Source organism: Dreissena polymorpha, chromosome 9, assembly GCF_020536995.1.
Source record: "Dreissena polymorpha isolate Duluth1 chromosome 9, UMN_Dpol_1.0, whole genome shotgun sequence".
In the NCBI taxonomy this organism is placed as follows: domain Eukaryota; kingdom Metazoa; phylum Mollusca; class Bivalvia; order Myida; family Dreissenidae; genus Dreissena; species Dreissena polymorpha.
This window is the reverse complement of record NC_068363.1, coordinates 13,792,443-13,807,438: the sequence shown is the minus strand read 5'-3', so window position 1 is coordinate 13,807,438 and position 14,996 is coordinate 13,792,443. Positions and strand designations below refer to the sequence as shown.

Sequence of the window (14,996 nt, the reverse complement as noted above, 5' to 3'; positions counted from 1 at the left end):
ACCCCTCGAAAATTTTCTTTTCACACCGGCACTCGCTACCTGCACCACGTGCAACAAAGTTATTCACAATAAAAGTTGCAAAGACATAGAATAGCTTGGAAACTACAAACTATCTACTAAAATGTCATAAGAGGGACTAGATTTAAGGACCATAGACAGTTTTCCTTTTCACAACGGCACTCGCGAACTGCACCACGTGCAACGAAGTTATTCACAATAAAAGTTGCAAAGTCATTAAAAAGCTTAAAAACTACGAATTATCTACAGTAAAACATAAGCACGGCACTAAGACTACTGAAAATGTCATAACAGTGTCTATATTTAGGGTCACTAAGCGTAAAAACAGTTTTAGAATGTCCAAAGTAAAAAAAATCCAAGATGGCGGCCACTATCGATTTCCTTTGTCCACGTACACACGCAGTTATTTATCTACACCGAGCACACAAAAATTGGGAATTTGGGCAAATAACAAAAGTCCTGTCTTTCTCTTATAGCTGTTCCTAGTATTGCCGCATCTCCTCCACCCGAATAATAAGTTAAAAATCAGTTAAAAATTTAAAAATCTAAGAACATAAAAAGTACGTCCTTCCACCACAACACCGCCACCGCATCATCTTGGAAACCTTTCACGGTAGACTGCGTATACGTCGCAAAGTTTTCTGCACACGGCACTGATAAGCATGTGTACTCGTTCAACTGCCCTTTAAACTTAGTATCACACGGGATAACACCATTGGTGTAAGTCTTCGTACAACGAGAGATAATCCTTCACATAAACGGAATGAAACGGCATAATATCATATTAAAATTAATCATTGGAAGTATCGCTTAAGAGCGTAATTTAATTTCGACCATATTGGATTGCCACGTTAGTCTAGAAGCATCCAAAGGGCCACAATGGCCAACACTGAATTTGATTGGTCAAAAGAGCCCATGTGACCCCACACTGAGGTTATACACAAGTAATTAAATAGAAGGCTTGAACCAATATAATGTTCAACAATTAAGAAATCGTACAATGACATAATCTTTTATGTGTGCATAAAATATTATATATATATATATATATATATATATATATATATATATATATATATATATATATATATATATATATATATATAAAAAATATTTTATGCACACATGATTCTTGGACTGAGGGTTGGATTTTTCCGTTATATAGAGGGAGGAAAAAGATAATGTAAATAATAATATGGGCATTACAATACTTAGTACTTTTGGTAATGTGTTCACAAAATTAATAAATATTATATTAAATGTTTGGGCTGAAAAATATTATGTATATACATAGAAACTCAGACTAGTTTTAGAAAAACATGACGACTGTGGATGACATTTTTATTATTCATTGTGTAATTAACCATTTTTTTCAGAATAATAAGGACGTATATGTCGCCTATGTAGACTACACTAAATCGGTCTATTTTTTTGTAAGGGATACTATTTGGTACAAATTAATCAAACTTGGTGTAAGAGGTAACTTGCTTAACATATGTAAAGCTATATATATACGAATGTAAAATCAAGTGTTAACATGGGAAATGTAATACGTAAAGATGAATTATTATGCTGTTAGGGTACGACAAGGGGAGTCACTCTCACCATTTCTATTGTTTATGTTTTTACATGATATAAAAAATACTACATGTTGCATGGCTTTAATATCACAGATTGAGTTAAGCTGAAATTATTTTATCGAATTTGCAGAAGATATTGTTATAATGGCAGAAACTGAGGATGCGCTTAAAACGGGGTTGTTATTATAAGAACAATACTATGATAGACGGAAATTAAATGTATTTTTTTCGGAGACAAAAATAATGATTACGTAAAAAGATGGTAGAATAAGAAATTTTTTACAATTCTTTTGTAAAGATGAACTATTGGAAATTATCAGTAAGTATACTTATTTAGGTATTATTTACCACCGGATGACATTTTTCATCAATCTTCGAAACCTTGGCAGGTCAGCCATCAAAGGCAGTTAACTTTTCAACTAAACACATGTGTGTTAAAATACCCTACAATGTTTGTTAAAGGTTAATTTGACTTATTGTATAAGCTCATATTCATTTGGCTAATTTGCAATATGGGTCTGAGGTGTGGGGATTAAACGACGCTCCTATGCTGAAAAGAAATCATTATTTTGTAAAACAATAGTGGATGTAAAGATACAGACTCATAATTATGTTTTATGGTGAACCAGGAAGAACTGTTATCGGTACAATTAGAGCTGTAAATGTAGTTAGATATTGGTTAAAACCTGTCAAGTTAGAGGACCATAAAAAAACTGGGCTATTTATGCATGGTACTGTTTGCAATCATTTTGATTTCACTATGCATTGCTATATCAAAATGTTGGCGATGCTTAAATATTTTGTCTATGTTAAAGTTGCGATTACATGACCAATTCTACAAAACTGGCAAAATTAACAATTCTTCTAAAGGCTATGATTTGTGTACCTTTTGTGATTTTAAAATGCAACCTTATCTTACAAGTTTAGAAGTGTCTTAAGCAGACTTCGTGTATCTTCACAAAGACTGAAAGTTGCGACCGGGAGATGACAAAAACCTCCAATTCCGTATGAGGAGAGACATTATAATAGCCGTCATATGCTCATAGACCAGTATCACTTTGTAATTGAATGTAAACTATATACATAAATAAGAAAGTTGTACATTGATAACTACTATTTAAAAGCCAAATATGTTTATATTTCTGGAATTGATGAAAGTAGAAAATGTTATATTGTCGCAATTACTTTTCAAATTCTGAATCATCAGTCACAATAACTTATCAAATATATGAGATATAGACTCCGCCTTTATTAATATAATGTGTTTACTTGTCCGTTATGTGACAAGTCATTTTCTGCATTTAAACTTTTTGTGTGTTATCTGAAGCTGTTATACACATCAATACTATAGCACTTTGTTAGCTGAATAATTCAATTAAAATGGTTGGTTATATTCCTTAAATATCTTCGTATGCGATGGTTTTACTGAATGAATGGCTTCAATACATACTTAATTAAAAGCCAACGTTTTTATTTTTAAATCTCATTTGTTTCTGGAATTACTCATCCCTCTTTAAGTAATATTTTAAAACGGCTGTTTACATGTTATGGGACCGATTTTGTAGCTTTAAACTCAACAACAACAACAACAAAGGTTTATTGTGATATGCAGGCCGCCGGCCCCTGACACAGTTATAGAACATAATTATATATATATATATATATATATATATATATATATATATATATATATATACAAAAGCACGTGTGCACATAACATCATCAAGCATGAAATGGTATAGGTTTAACATATTGAAAAAGGTAGTAAAGGATAAGTAGCTTCCCTACAACGTAAGTAACTCCTTACGTCTTACAAATGCAAGGTAAATATACGATGCTAGATCCTTAATATAAGTTTCATTTCGACTTGACATTAATATATGCAATTCCATTACATTGGGATTTAAAAGAAATTTTCGCGGAATAAATCGTGCCCTTAGATCCTTAAACATTGGACAGATAAAAACAAAATGATATTCCGTTTCAACTTGTTTTGAGTTACAAACTTTACAAATTCTTTCATGTATTGAAATATAAGAATACCGGCCCTTTTCTATTTCAAGTTCATGGTAACCTGATCTAAATTGTGAATAACAATGCCTGTATTTTCTTATACATAGAATGTCAAGGTACCTTTCATGACTGTACGATGACTTTATATTTTTATACACACTCAGTTTTGGTGAATGGTTAATAGTTTCTCTCCATGATTGGATGTATTGGTCTCTGAGCCGTATCGTAAATTCGTTTAAGAAAGTGCTTAAGTGTGGTACATGACCGTTGTTCCAAACGTATCCAAATCCATTTTCATGCAATAAACGTTTAATTTCTGTTGCCCAATTCACAGCTAGATGGACCTTAGTATCAACCAAATAATCGTAACATTTTCGTACATATCTGGAGTCAGGCATTTTTAGTATTTTAAGCCAGAATTTTAAACACCTTATCTGCGCGTTAATAAATAACGGGTAACGACCACAATCGCCAAGTGTGACAGAGTTTGGTGTTTTTTCATTTAAGCATGCATATCTTTTACAAGCATAACGTTGTATTTGTTCTATACAATCTCTGGTTTTGAAACCCCACAATTCACACCCGTATAGTAAAATTGGCACAACTTTTGAGTCAAATAGTTTAAAGAAAATTGAATTTGGCAGTTGGCCATAATTGGACATAGATGATAGAATACTGTTTATTGCCCGTTTACCTTTAATACAATTTGCTTCAGCCATATGAGTGAGCGACAAGGACGAAGAAAACGATACACCGACATAAGTGAATGTCTGTTCCACGGGCAACAAATTACCGTTATAGTACCATTTCTCATTTGTTGCTAGGCCACCGCCGTTCTTAAAAACTACAACTTTAGTTTTACTGATATTTACAGCTAAATAAAAATCGGTACAAAAATCATAAAGTAGGTGCAGTTGTCTTTGTAGGCCAACTACTGTGTCGGCCAGAAGTGCGACGTCGTCAGCGAACATAAGGCTGAAAATTTCAATATCACACGGTTTAAGCTGAATCCCATGTGTGCCTTTATTTTTTAGGTACGTTATTAGTTCGTTTATGAAAAATGTAAACAATTTCGGCGAAGCCAAACAACCCTGTTTTAAGCCGATGTTACCCTCAAATTGCTCCGTTAATCCAGTACTCTCTTATGGATCAAGATGGTTGAACTCGGCTTCACTTTATCATTCGTATTATTATATGATCATACAGAGTATTAATACTTAAGACATTTTAAGCAACGATATTTTTGTATGACATTTAAATTGTGTTGCAAGGTTCATATGGGCCTATACCCTTACCGAAAAAATAGGCCTCCTGCAAACTGTTCTTGTTAATTTACAGCAAAGTTGCATCAAAGTTGCCGCAAACATGCTTTCTTGCAAACTATGATGTATAGTTATTTTATAATTTTTTTTACAATTGTCTTGAATAATCAAAAATAACGAAAATAACAGATGTCATTGCTTGAAATATATGCTCGTATGTTTATTTTTCCCATGAACAAATCACATTTAATATCCTAAAGGTCGCGTTCTGAGAAAACTGGGCATAATGCATGTGCGTTAAGTGTCGTCCCAGATAAGCCTTTGCAGTCCGCCTAGCATAATCAGGGACGACACTTTCCGCCTTAATTGGAGTTTCGTGTAGAAAAGACTTCCTTTAAACGAAAAATACCATGAAAGCGAAAAGTGTAGTCCCTGATTAGCCTGTGCGGACTGCACAGGCTAATCTGGGACGACACTTTACGCACAGGCATTATGCACAGTTTTCTCAGAACGCGACACCTAATATTGATCGTGCAGAACACCGATAAGGTGACACACTCACTCCTATTTCTTATCTTTCTACTCATTATCATGCAACAGCGCTCTATATTCTCCAACAGTTACTTTATATAGAACGTCTGAAGATCCGACCCCTCATGTCTTTAACGGTGGTCCTTTTGTTTCGGGAGGACTGTTGAACTATGCGGACGGTGTTTATAATAGCTCTCTGCGTGGGCATTGCTCTGGCAGGACAGAGCAAGATTCGAGAGGCGAGGAAGAAAAGAGGTGAGCATTTTATTCAATCGTTATGCTACGAAGTTAACCAACGTTAACAGTAAAATGATTTTTTTTTCATGCGCATATAAGTCACCCTTTTTTCGTTTTTTTTCAGCGTCTTCCCGAAATACGTTTTTTTTCCACACAGCATATTCGTCTGTCTGATAATTCGTTTCGGCGTGAGATCTCTTTTCTTAATTACCTGGTACCGTATGTGCAAAGTCTGGCACAAACGATGCGCAATCAAATATTGCCAGGTCGTTCGCGTTTGAGGATTATTCGAAGAATGTCGAAGACATTTTTAACAGGAATTTCTAAATCATGAATGAAAATAAGCTTTATATAGTGGTGTTCATATACTGGCGTTTATAAATTGGTCGTTCTTTATGCATAATAAAACAGAGTCACGGATAAAATGGTTTAATTAACATGATGTTGTACAAATATTTGCTATAGTTGAAGGAAAGTACTCAAACAAGTTTCAATGGCAACGATCACACGTGGTTAGCGTGTGGCTATGGTATTAATTCGTAAAAACATGATTTTAAATGAAAAATAATCAACTTAAAACGAAAAATCAACTTTTCTAAAAAGACAAAACAATTTTCACTATCAAGTATATATATTTAATAAAGTATTTAACGCAAAAACACCCGAAAACAAGGTGCATCGCTTTGAACAGCCATAACTCTATCAATTGTGCAGCGATTTCCATGAATTTGGTCTTATTCAGCGCAGATGAATTTCCTTTCTGGAAATGTACACATCTTGTAATATTTTTACAAATGCTGGATAAAATTTGAAGATATAAAATGATACACAGCTCGCGTGACCTTCTCGTCAACGATCAGTCCCAGATTAGCTGTTTTCTTGACATTTTGATGTTACATATCCATTTAATAAGTTGTTTGCCTCAACATGAGATAAGTTTACTTTCTATGTGAGCCAAAATGTTTATTAAGAACTTAAACGGCAACGTATAATTTGTTATACAATTACTTCAAGTATTATATAAAAATATGAATAGTAATAAAAGAAGCCGTGTCATAATACAATTGAATATTTTATTTTACAGAGTTTACCCTGTCCTTTTCACAAGGGGGTGAGTAACGGTTCTATTTAATTTCCACCGATTATAATAACATAATAAATTATATAGTTTTGTATTATTATTTCAGAAATTGTTAAGGTGGCTATAACACACATGTTCATCGTTTGATTGCGAAAGATTTATTGCATCAGCTGGATGCACGCACCATCTTGTAGCTTTGGAGTTGTAGTATTTATCTAGAATTGACATTATCCACAATCGAAATGTTAATGATGGAACATCGGGAACACGCTGTTAAATGGCGATTGTGTATAGAAGAGCGACGACAAGTAGCCCGTAAGTTGTTTTTGTCTAATGGGAACCATGTCAGATACTGACATTAGCTAGCTGTTTACATGTTATAGGGTTGTAAATGTTAGTTAAAACAAGTTTATGCATTCGCTTAAATATTGTTTATCACGGAACTATGTTCATGCAAAGTATCACTCTTGGTTAATAGGCAATTAAAATCTAAATTAAGAAGTACGCATTAATGAATGCCAAAGATAACAACAAACACGGAGTGATTATTAGAAATGCAAAACAGATTCGGCATTTGGGGACAATTTTTTTCGTTCAACTTACTTATACGATCCAGAATATTACATAAACATTTGTTCATGCATTTGTTTTCCGACTTTATGAACAAATAATATTGTATTGAACGTACCATAAAAATATTAATTAAGTGAAATGGTTTCTATGTATAAAGTGTTAACCGATAATCACGACACTCGACATTCCACACATACGGACACGCCACTTAACCCGCTTCCTGTGCAGCTACACTTTTTATATAATGTTTTCCTTCACACAGGTATTGGGCGCGTGGCCAAGTCATTTTGACCAAAATAAAATATTTTTTTAATTCTGATTTATCAAAGGAACAAAAAAGTGTGTATTTTGCATGTATGAACGCATCGTCCTTTGGAATGCAAAAAACAATCAAACTTATTGCATTGCCGAACAGACCGCTTTTATGAAAAAACAAACACAACTAACTACCTAAGCAACTTTGCTTTGGAGTACGGTCATGTACATAAATGTACACGCTTTGATATGGCATGCTTCAACGCGCATAAAGTGCTTCCTACATGTTCGGTATTTAAGTCCTCATGTTTTCTACATGTCACCGATAGCTCCATACCTGCAGGTTCAGCCACGTGCCAAGGCGACATACTCATCAACTGTGCAAGCTATACGAAGTCCGTGTGCAGTATTCCTGACTACTCCAAATGGGTAGCCGAGAACTGCTGCGCCTACTGTGAGTTAACCCATTTATGCATAGTGGACTCTCCCATCCTTCTGTCAGTCCGCACAGGCTTATCAGGGAAGACACTTTTCGCTTTTATGACATTTTCCGATTAAATTTAGTCTCTTCTTAGCAAAAATCCAATTTAGGCGGAAAGTGAAGTCCCTGATTAAGCTGTGCGGACTGCACAGGCTAATCTGGGATGCATTAAGCTCAGTTTTGTCAGAACACGGCTCATTTGTACTTGATTAGATTGGTACCCTACGTTGATAATAATGTTGACCAGAAAGGTGACACTTATCATCGTAAATGAATGATAAAAGGCCTACAAAAGCTGAAAGATACAGATCAATTAAAACTATAAATAGCCATGAGTGAAGACAGTGATGATGATAATATAATATGGTGGACCAGTTCACACTATAGAGTACCATTGGAGGGTCATAATTTTCTAAAGAAAAACAACGTTTGCACCTTATAATAGTATAATACGTTTTGACCCGCCATTTATTTCCTTATCATGGTCTACAATTTATTATTTCAGGTCAATTCATATCCCGCCACTACTGTTAATTATTTTTTAACATACATTAAATTGAATATACATACATACATAATGTTTAAGATAAACACGAAAAAACACAATGCCGTCTCCTCTTACTTCAGGTGGTGTAGGAGGAGTCAGTGGTGGAGGCATGCTCCCAGCTCCCCAAACCACATCAGGCATTATACCTTCATCTCCTATATAGAACGATACAATATGTGTTAGACTCCATATGTATGGTTATTTGTAGTGATGGTTAAACACTATTACCTTCTTGCTCAGAGTTTCACTTTCAAATTATCGTTCTTCTTGTATCCACGAGTCCGAAAGATTAACCCATTTATGCCTAGCGTCTAGAAAAAAGGCCTTGGCAAACAGCGTAGACCCAGATGAGACGCCGCATGGTGCGGCGTCTCATCAGGATCTGCGCTGTTTGCTGAAAGGATTTTCTGTAAGAAATATTCTAAATTTAGAAATAAATATACTAGACATCCCTAATTTTGGAAATAAATTGATCCAATTGAGAAGGATGGGAGAGTTCACTAGGCACAAATGGGTAAAAAACATTAAACATTGATCTTGAATATTGAAAATCCCGCAAGGTTGTGGAACTATTGATCGGGTATCCGTTTAGACCTTTTGAACTTAACGAAACCAGTTAACCCATTTATGCATAGTGGACTCTTCAAAATAAGAGATGTCTAGTATATTTATTTATATATTTAAAATATTTATTACTTAAATTCATCATGCGGCGTCTCATCTGGGTATACGCTGTTTGCCAAGGCCTTTTTTCTAGACGCTAGGCATGAATGGGTTAAACTGTGTATGCGAACACCTTGCGTAAGATACTGCTTTAGTAAAGAGCCTTTATATACTAGTATAATACACTCTTAGTCTATATTATATATCTACGTTTCAGGATTCAATCTGGTTTTTGCCACTAATGCACCGCAAATGGGAGGTGGAGGAAGTAAGTTACTGGTTACAAAAACAATAACGAAACGTAGTAAATAATGAATTATCAAAAGTTATAGTTTCAATACAAATACATGAACACGTCATTTAAACGTTTTTCGAAATAGGCTGATGTATTTTTCAATCGCTGCAGATTGTCAGGACGCTATCCCAAACTGCGCCTCCTACACATCCAACGTCTGCAAGAATCCTGATTACTATAAATGGGTCCACGACAACTGTGCTCTCTTCTGTAACCAGTGTGGTAAGATTCCTTCGAAATGTACACATGCAGACGTTTGGGGATTTTGAGTTTCGCATGTCCACACAACCGATGGTTGTAAATTGTAAAATAATCAGCTATAGGAACACAGACATACATATGATCCGCGCTTTGTGAAAAAAGGTGTAATGCATGTGCGTTAAGTGTCCTCACAGATTAGCCAGTGCAATCCACAACTGGATTTTTGCTGAGGAGGTACTTTCTTAAAACGAAAAATATCACACAAGCGGGAAGACTCGTCCCTTATAAGCCTGTGTGGACTGCACCGGCTAATTTGGGACGACACTTTGCGCACATGCATTAAACCCTCTTTTTACAGAGCACGGCCCATATATGCCCATATACTTATTCTTTAAGTAACATGTGGGTTTACACAGATTTGCATTAAAAATCATGTCATTTGCTATACAAGTATATAGATATATAATATGTTGCGAACAAATAATGCGGTATGTATTTATAGACAAACGATCAAAGCATAACGCGAAATCCACGTGCAGTTGAACGACTTATGTTTATGGCATTCTAAATGCATTTATTGTTTCCGAACATAATATTTGCATCTCTATGCTACAAGAAGTTTTGCCATCCTTCGACCCGCCTACGTTTAGGTGTTTTCTGAATAATAACGCAGACATGTCGTCGGTAAACATGCAAATTCCCCATTCCAGTGTTGTAAATCCACTATGTTTAGAATTCTTATAAGATACCGATAGTCTAATACTAAAAACAAATTATAGTTCAATATTTCATTCTTAACAAATGAATGATTTAATTAACAGAAAATACGCAATAACAGTAAGGCAAGCAATTTGACAGGAATTAACTGAAACATATAAGAGTTAACCCATTTATGCCAAGCGTCTAGAAAAAGGCCTTGGCAAACAGCGTAGACCCAGATGAGACGCCGCGTGATGCGGCGTCTCATCAAGGTCTGCACTGTTTGCTTTAAGGCATTTCTGTAAGAAATGTTCTAAATATAGAAATAAATATAATAGGCATCCCTAATTTTGGAAATAAATTGATCCAATTTAGAAGGATGGGAGAGTCCACTAGGCATAAATGGGTTAAGGAAACAGCTGACGTTCTAAGCGCAGTCCTAGTGTGTGTCTGCGGTCTATTGGTCCATAACAATAAGCGTCGAATAGAATAGGCTACTCTGCATGTGTGCGAAAAAAGTATGATTCGGACATGGTTTTGTTGGATAAAATTATTGATCGAAATACTCTCATAATTAATCACGTGACGACATGGGACGACATTATAATTCACAATAAGCACCATAACATTAATTTGAATGAAACTGTTTTTTGTAATCTGATGTGCCTTTTTCCGAGCGTGTAAAGAAATCGGATATATAGACATGTTGTTGTTAATAATTTACATTTCATAAATGTTACAATAACATATATCAGATGAGATAGTTAAATACTTGAAAATAAATATTTTCAACGTGGGCAAAATAACAATGCCATATGTAGTAATGTTGGCTTGTACTGAAGTTCTTTTTAGATACAACATTCGTCAGTATGTTCATAGAATCCAAGTTATCTTTATTTTAATTTGAATTAGCAGTACTGAAAACATGTGTAAAACAAACACACGGTTAGTCCGCACAGACTAATCAGGGACGACCACGTCTAAATTGGCTTTTTGCTAAGAAGATACTTCATTTTTAAGAAAAAAGACATAAAAGGGGAAAGTGTCGTGGACTGCACAGGCTAATCTGGGACGACACTTTGCTCATATGCATTATGCCCAGTTTTCTCAGAACGCGATTCATAATAACAACATTCATGTGTACAGGTGCTGGGTATACCAACCATCTAGTTCCAGTTCCAGCTCCTAACCTTCCTAACACTTGCCAGGACACACTCCCCAACTGCGCCTCATACGCCGCCGATGTGTGTACGAGTTCCACTTACGCACAGTGGGCCAAGGATAACTGCGCAAATTTCTGTCACCTTTGTGGTGAGATCTCATAAGTTCTTGTCAGAATGATAAACTTCTTCGAATGATGATAGCGAATGTTAAATAACTAATGTATCTTTTTGCGTATTTTCTGCGTATAGTGTAGTTAAATTTGCAGATATATAATTGTCTGTGACATTGTGGAATGCGTGGAAGATGTCTCTTACAACTATTTCAGGTTCCACAGGAACAATGGGATCAACAGGTAACCTCTTTTTAATACATATAGAACTATCAAACTCATCGCAGTGATAAGGTCTCGAAAACTTCTACCACTGCAATTATAAAGAGTATTTCAATATTTTGAGGGATTACGTAGTGATAATTTAAACTTAAATGAAACTAATTATTGTTGTCTACATTCCAGCAAATGTATAACTCTTCGCTTTAATGTTTTTATTATGCAAAAAGGTTTTCTAATTTATTAGCCGATTGCTTTTGAATTGACATGGTGGGTTTCAGCCTAATACTATTACGTTCATAATACAACTAATGTTATATTAAAATAAAAACATGTTTAATTAGGCTCAATTAAAGTAAAAAATGTATTAAAGAATGTATTGTTTCGTATGGTAATAATATGAATCGCGTTCTGAGAAAACTGGGCATAATGCATGTGCGTAAAGTGTCATCCCAGATTAGTCTGTGCAGTCCACACAGGCTAATCAGGGACGACACTTTCCGCCTAAATTGGAGTTTTGCTAAGAAGAGACTTTATTTAAACGAAAAATGTCATGCAAGCGGAAAGTTTCGTCACTGATTAGCCTGTGCGGACTGCACAGGCTAATATGGGATGACACTTTACGCATATGCATTATGCCCAGTTTTCTCAGAACGCGACTCACATGTACTTTGAAGTTGGGAGGAGTACTTTGATTGCGTATTTACACGTAGTGTCATTGACATATGAAATACCAATTGATAATTAATGAATAAGATTGTTTGTATGTCAATATTTATATTAAATACATCGAGCATTTTTAATGTTTGACAAATAAAACTGCATATTATTGCCTGAGTAAAGCTTCCTTAAAATGTGCTGCCTTTGCAAGCTGCTCCCGCTCCATCCGTCTGCGTGGATAAAGTGGCCTGTGCCCAATATGCACCGGACATTTGTACCAGTGCTACCTTTGCGGCATGGGCTAAGGAAAATTGCCCTGTTCATTGTCATTTGTGTGGTGGTAGGTTCTACTGTCATTTGTGTCATTTTAGATTTTTCTGCCATATGTGAGCTGGCAGATTCTATAAGCGTCAAGCGATATATACTTTGTACTAAATTTTCCTTTTTGTGCTGGGGACAAATGAAATCTTTGAAATAAAATTGTGACTGATCGAAGGTAAGCACGGCCTTTGCTTTTTATTTAAAAAAAAACACTGCTTATATACCATAGTGGTTCGATGGAAGGCGAGATTGTTTAATCAACTATTTTAAAATTATTAAAATTTCCATCATGTCCTCCAATGGGTACACTACATTCCGTGCTAAATGCCTTCGGATTTTAATATTTGTGCTTGCTTTTGTATGTTGTAAAATGCGTAACGGGCTCTGCTAATGTTGACCAAAATGCTTCAAATATAATAAATGGATGCTTTAAAACAATATTCTCTTATTTGCTTTATTTAAACTTTAAGCGTAAGTAATATACATGTGTTCAAAGCTTAATGATGGTTTACAGTTCATTTGCGCACGCATCGAGCTACGTTTGTTTGATGTGTACTGCATGTTAAAAATAAGATTGCGTCTTATGTTGATAATTACAATCATAACACATGATCAATATATATAAGACGCGTTCTGAGAAAACTGGGTTTAATGCATGTGCGTTAAGTGTCGTACCAGATTAGCATGTGCAGTCCTTAAATGCTAATCAGGGACGACACTTTCCGCCTTAAGTGGATTTTCGTGTAGAAGAGACTTCCTTTGAACGAAAAAAAACATAAAAGCAGAAAGTGTCGTCCCTGATAATTCTGTGCGGACTGCACAGGCTAATCTGGGACGACACTTTACGCACATGCATTATGCCCAGTTTTCTCAGAACGCGACTCATATACTTTCTGTTAACGTATGTTTAAATGTGTAGTTGTTGACTTCTGATAAACCAATTTAAACAAATAAAATATCAATTTGTTTTTAAGTTAATCATCAACCAACATGAAATGTAGCCCCTTTTTACTTTACATGCTTGCTGGATCAGAAATTATCGTGTTTGTGTCACTGGGATTCGATGATGTATATTTTAAGTTAAGTCGAGACCTTTTGAAGTAAAATTAAACCCGCTACCACAAGACATGTTTAAGTTATAAGCGTACTTTAAACGTTTTGGTATTACACGAGATGTTTTCAAAATTATCGATTAAAGTCCTCATAAAAGTGTAATTATGGACCGATTACGAGTAACAATTATCCATCTACGAATTGAAACTCTCAGCAGTTCTCTTATTAAAAGTATCATTTCGCTTGTCTGCATAAAACATATATACATTCTATATAATAGATATATATATTTTTTGACAATGGTTTGAAAAAAAGTAATTTTGCAACACTGATCAACGCCCTTTAAATTAACAGCTGGACCCATGCCCATCGGTATGATGCCTACAAGCGGAACAATGCCAGTGAGTGGAGGCATGACTGGAGGTAATTAGGAAAAATATTAAGAAAAGACGAACCATTCTAAATCATACATTATGATTTTATATGTATGCACACAGTTATCACTTTTTATACAACGTACTTCGTTATGTTAAAGGCTGCACGGACGTTTCGTCGAACTGTGCCCAGCTAAATTCCGCTACACACATATACACCGATAGCGGCGCTCAGATCTATGCACAGCAGAACTGTGCTCGTACATGCAACATGTGCTCTGGCGGTTCACAACCGCAAAGTAAAGAGATTGTGGCATTTCGTATTGAAACCGTCGTGTGTTGAATTTCGTATTTAAGTTTTTATTCAGATTTCGACATCAGTATTTAGCGACTGTATTGACGCATGAATGTTATTTAAAGGTATTTTGGTTGTTTGTAAGTGTCCACCTCTTCCTGTTCCGACAAAATGCCAAACTGTGCAGCCTATGGAGCCGGTGTGTGCTCTGATCCAACGTATTCTGCTTGGGTGTCCGATAACTGCCAAGCGTTCTGTCACAAATGCTGTAAGTGAACATACAGTCTATTTTCGACGGGATTAACATTATATAATATTCGAATTATCATAAAAAGTAACAAATTATTTGCTAACATATTTCCAAT

General features: G+C 35.3%; 1 protein-coding gene across 1 annotated transcript; it reads left to right on the top strand.

Moving 5' to 3' along the window:
• The first annotated feature begins 5,523 nt into the window (after positions 1 to 5,523).
• LOC127845874 (putative tyrosinase-like protein tyr-3) lies at positions 5,524 to 14,921 on the top strand. The gene is made up of 11 exons (XM_052377049.1): positions 5,524 to 5,659; positions 6,726 to 6,752; positions 7,894 to 8,004; positions 8,659 to 8,715; positions 9,459 to 9,509; positions 9,648 to 9,758; positions 11,583 to 11,747; positions 11,926 to 11,952; positions 14,317 to 14,385; positions 14,498 to 14,635; positions 14,777 to 14,921. Exons 1-11 carry the CDS (start codon positions 5,575 to 5,577, stop codon positions 14,905 to 14,907), a joined length of 972 nt encoding a protein of 323 aa, XP_052233009.1. The 5' UTR covers positions 5,524 to 5,574; the 3' UTR covers positions 14,908 to 14,921.
• Positions 14,922 to 14,996: the final 75 nt, after the last annotated feature.

Excerpts from the sequence above, each read along its gene's own strand:
- LOC127845874 (XM_052377049.1), top strand. The coding sequence starts at position 5,575 with ATGCGGACGGTGTTTATAATAGCTCTCTGCGTGGGCATTGCTCTGGCA. Across the intron at positions 5,660-6,725 it reads AGAGGCGAGGAAGAAAAGAG|AGTTTACCCTGTCCTTTTCA; the intron begins GTGAGCATTTTA and ends TTTATTTTACAG. Across the intron at positions 8,005-8,658 it reads CGAGAACTGCTGCGCCTACT|GTGGTGTAGGAGGAGTCAGT; the intron begins GTGAGTTAACCC and ends CTCTTACTTCAG.